The 1,247-nt window shown below is 66.8% G+C and overlaps 1 protein-coding gene across 1 annotated transcript in view; it reads right to left on the bottom strand.

Annotated features, from left to right (window-relative positions):
* Nucleotides 1-6: 6 nt before the first annotated feature.
* Nucleotides 7-1,247, bottom strand: part of ESPN (espin) — a gene marked incomplete at its 5' end in the record, with an annotated part of 9,980 nt that continues 8,739 nt past the window's right edge. Inside the window, 4 exons of the mRNA XM_031062334.1 lie at nt 7-238; nt 333-344; nt 426-505; nt 604-742. Coding sequence (XP_030918194.1) covers nt 91-238; nt 333-344; nt 426-505; nt 604-742 — 379 coding nt within the window. The remainder of the gene's footprint in view (nt 239-332; nt 345-425; nt 506-603; nt 743-1,247) is intronic.

Here is a 1,247-nt window from a genome sequence, read left to right as displayed (position 1 = left end):
CAGGAGGAGGGTGCCGAAGCGTGTCGCGGTCCATGGAAGGAGCTGCCAGTCTCCTCCTGCTGCGAAGAGCCAGGATGCGGTGTGGCGTGGCTAGTGCTTGGCTATGTCCCCCTTCTTGAGGATGATCTGTCGCTGCCAGGGCGCCAGCTTTGTCTCATCGTACCCGAGAGTCCTTAGCTTTTCCGACTGCTCCTTCTCCTTCTCCTCCTCCTCCCGCTTCAGCTTCTCCTGCTCTTTCCTGCTCAGCAGCAGAGGGCACAGGGCGCCGCGGTCACCAGAGCCGCGGGAGCCGCCGTGCCCGCCCACCCAGGGAAGGGGCTTGCTGCACTCACCGTTTCTGCTCCCTGCGAAGGCAAAGGCAAGAGTGGGGTTAGTAGAGCCGCGGGAGTCACCGGCTGCTGCGGCATCCCCCGACCCTGGCTCACCTCTCTTCCTCCAGCTTCTTGCGCAGGATGTCCCTCCTCCAGGCCGGCATGCTGGCCAGGCGCGCCTCCTCTTCCTTCTCCTGCAACAGACAGCCGAGTTACCGGCACTGCCCGCCCTCACTGCCGGCACCGTGGGGCCGCAGCATCATCCTGGGGCGCGGCGCCACATCCCTCTGGCAGCGCCCTCCGTGGCACGGTACCGGCGGGGTTCACCGGCAAACCGCTCGCCGACGGTGCCCACCTCGGTGCCCACCTTCCGCCGGCGCCGGGAGGAGGAAGGAGCGCGTGGCGTGGCCAGCCCTTGCAGCACACCACAGCTTTATTGCACGACACGCGGGGGCCCACACTGCCCCGGCACCGCAAACGCCACACCAGAGGGGAGCGCAGCCCCGCCGCTGCGCCTCCCACACAACACACAGCCACGGCAAGCGGCACACACTGCAACCTCGGCCCGGGGCCGCGCAGAGCAGCGCCCAGGCTTCTGCCAAGCTCAGCTGCACCACGAGCCACAGAGGCCGGTGAGCGCACCCCGGCACCAGCCCACTGCTGTCCCCTGAGCTTGCTGCTGCCCCATGCCACACCACTGGCACAGCCTGCAGCATCCCGTTGGAATCAAGTGTCGAACATCTCTGCCTCCTTCTCCTTCCAGAAGGAGAAGCTGCGGTCAATGAAGCGGCAGACGTCCTCCTCGCTGAACTCTCCCAGCTCCGGTACTGGCACTGCTGCCCCCTGCCCTTCCGGGGCCACGGTGGGGGGCTCTGCCAGGCTCTCTACCGCTGCCACAGGGTCATCCCCAAAAAACTCTTGCACGACCTCAAAGCC

This window comes from Geospiza fortis, unplaced genomic scaffold (assembly GCF_000277835.1).
Source record: "Geospiza fortis unplaced genomic scaffold, GeoFor_1.0 scaffold132, whole genome shotgun sequence".
In the NCBI taxonomy this organism is placed as follows: Eukaryota; Metazoa; Chordata; class Aves; order Passeriformes; family Thraupidae; genus Geospiza; species Geospiza fortis.
The sequence above is the reverse complement of the archived record's forward strand: the minus strand, read 5'-3'. Positions and strand labels throughout refer to the sequence as shown.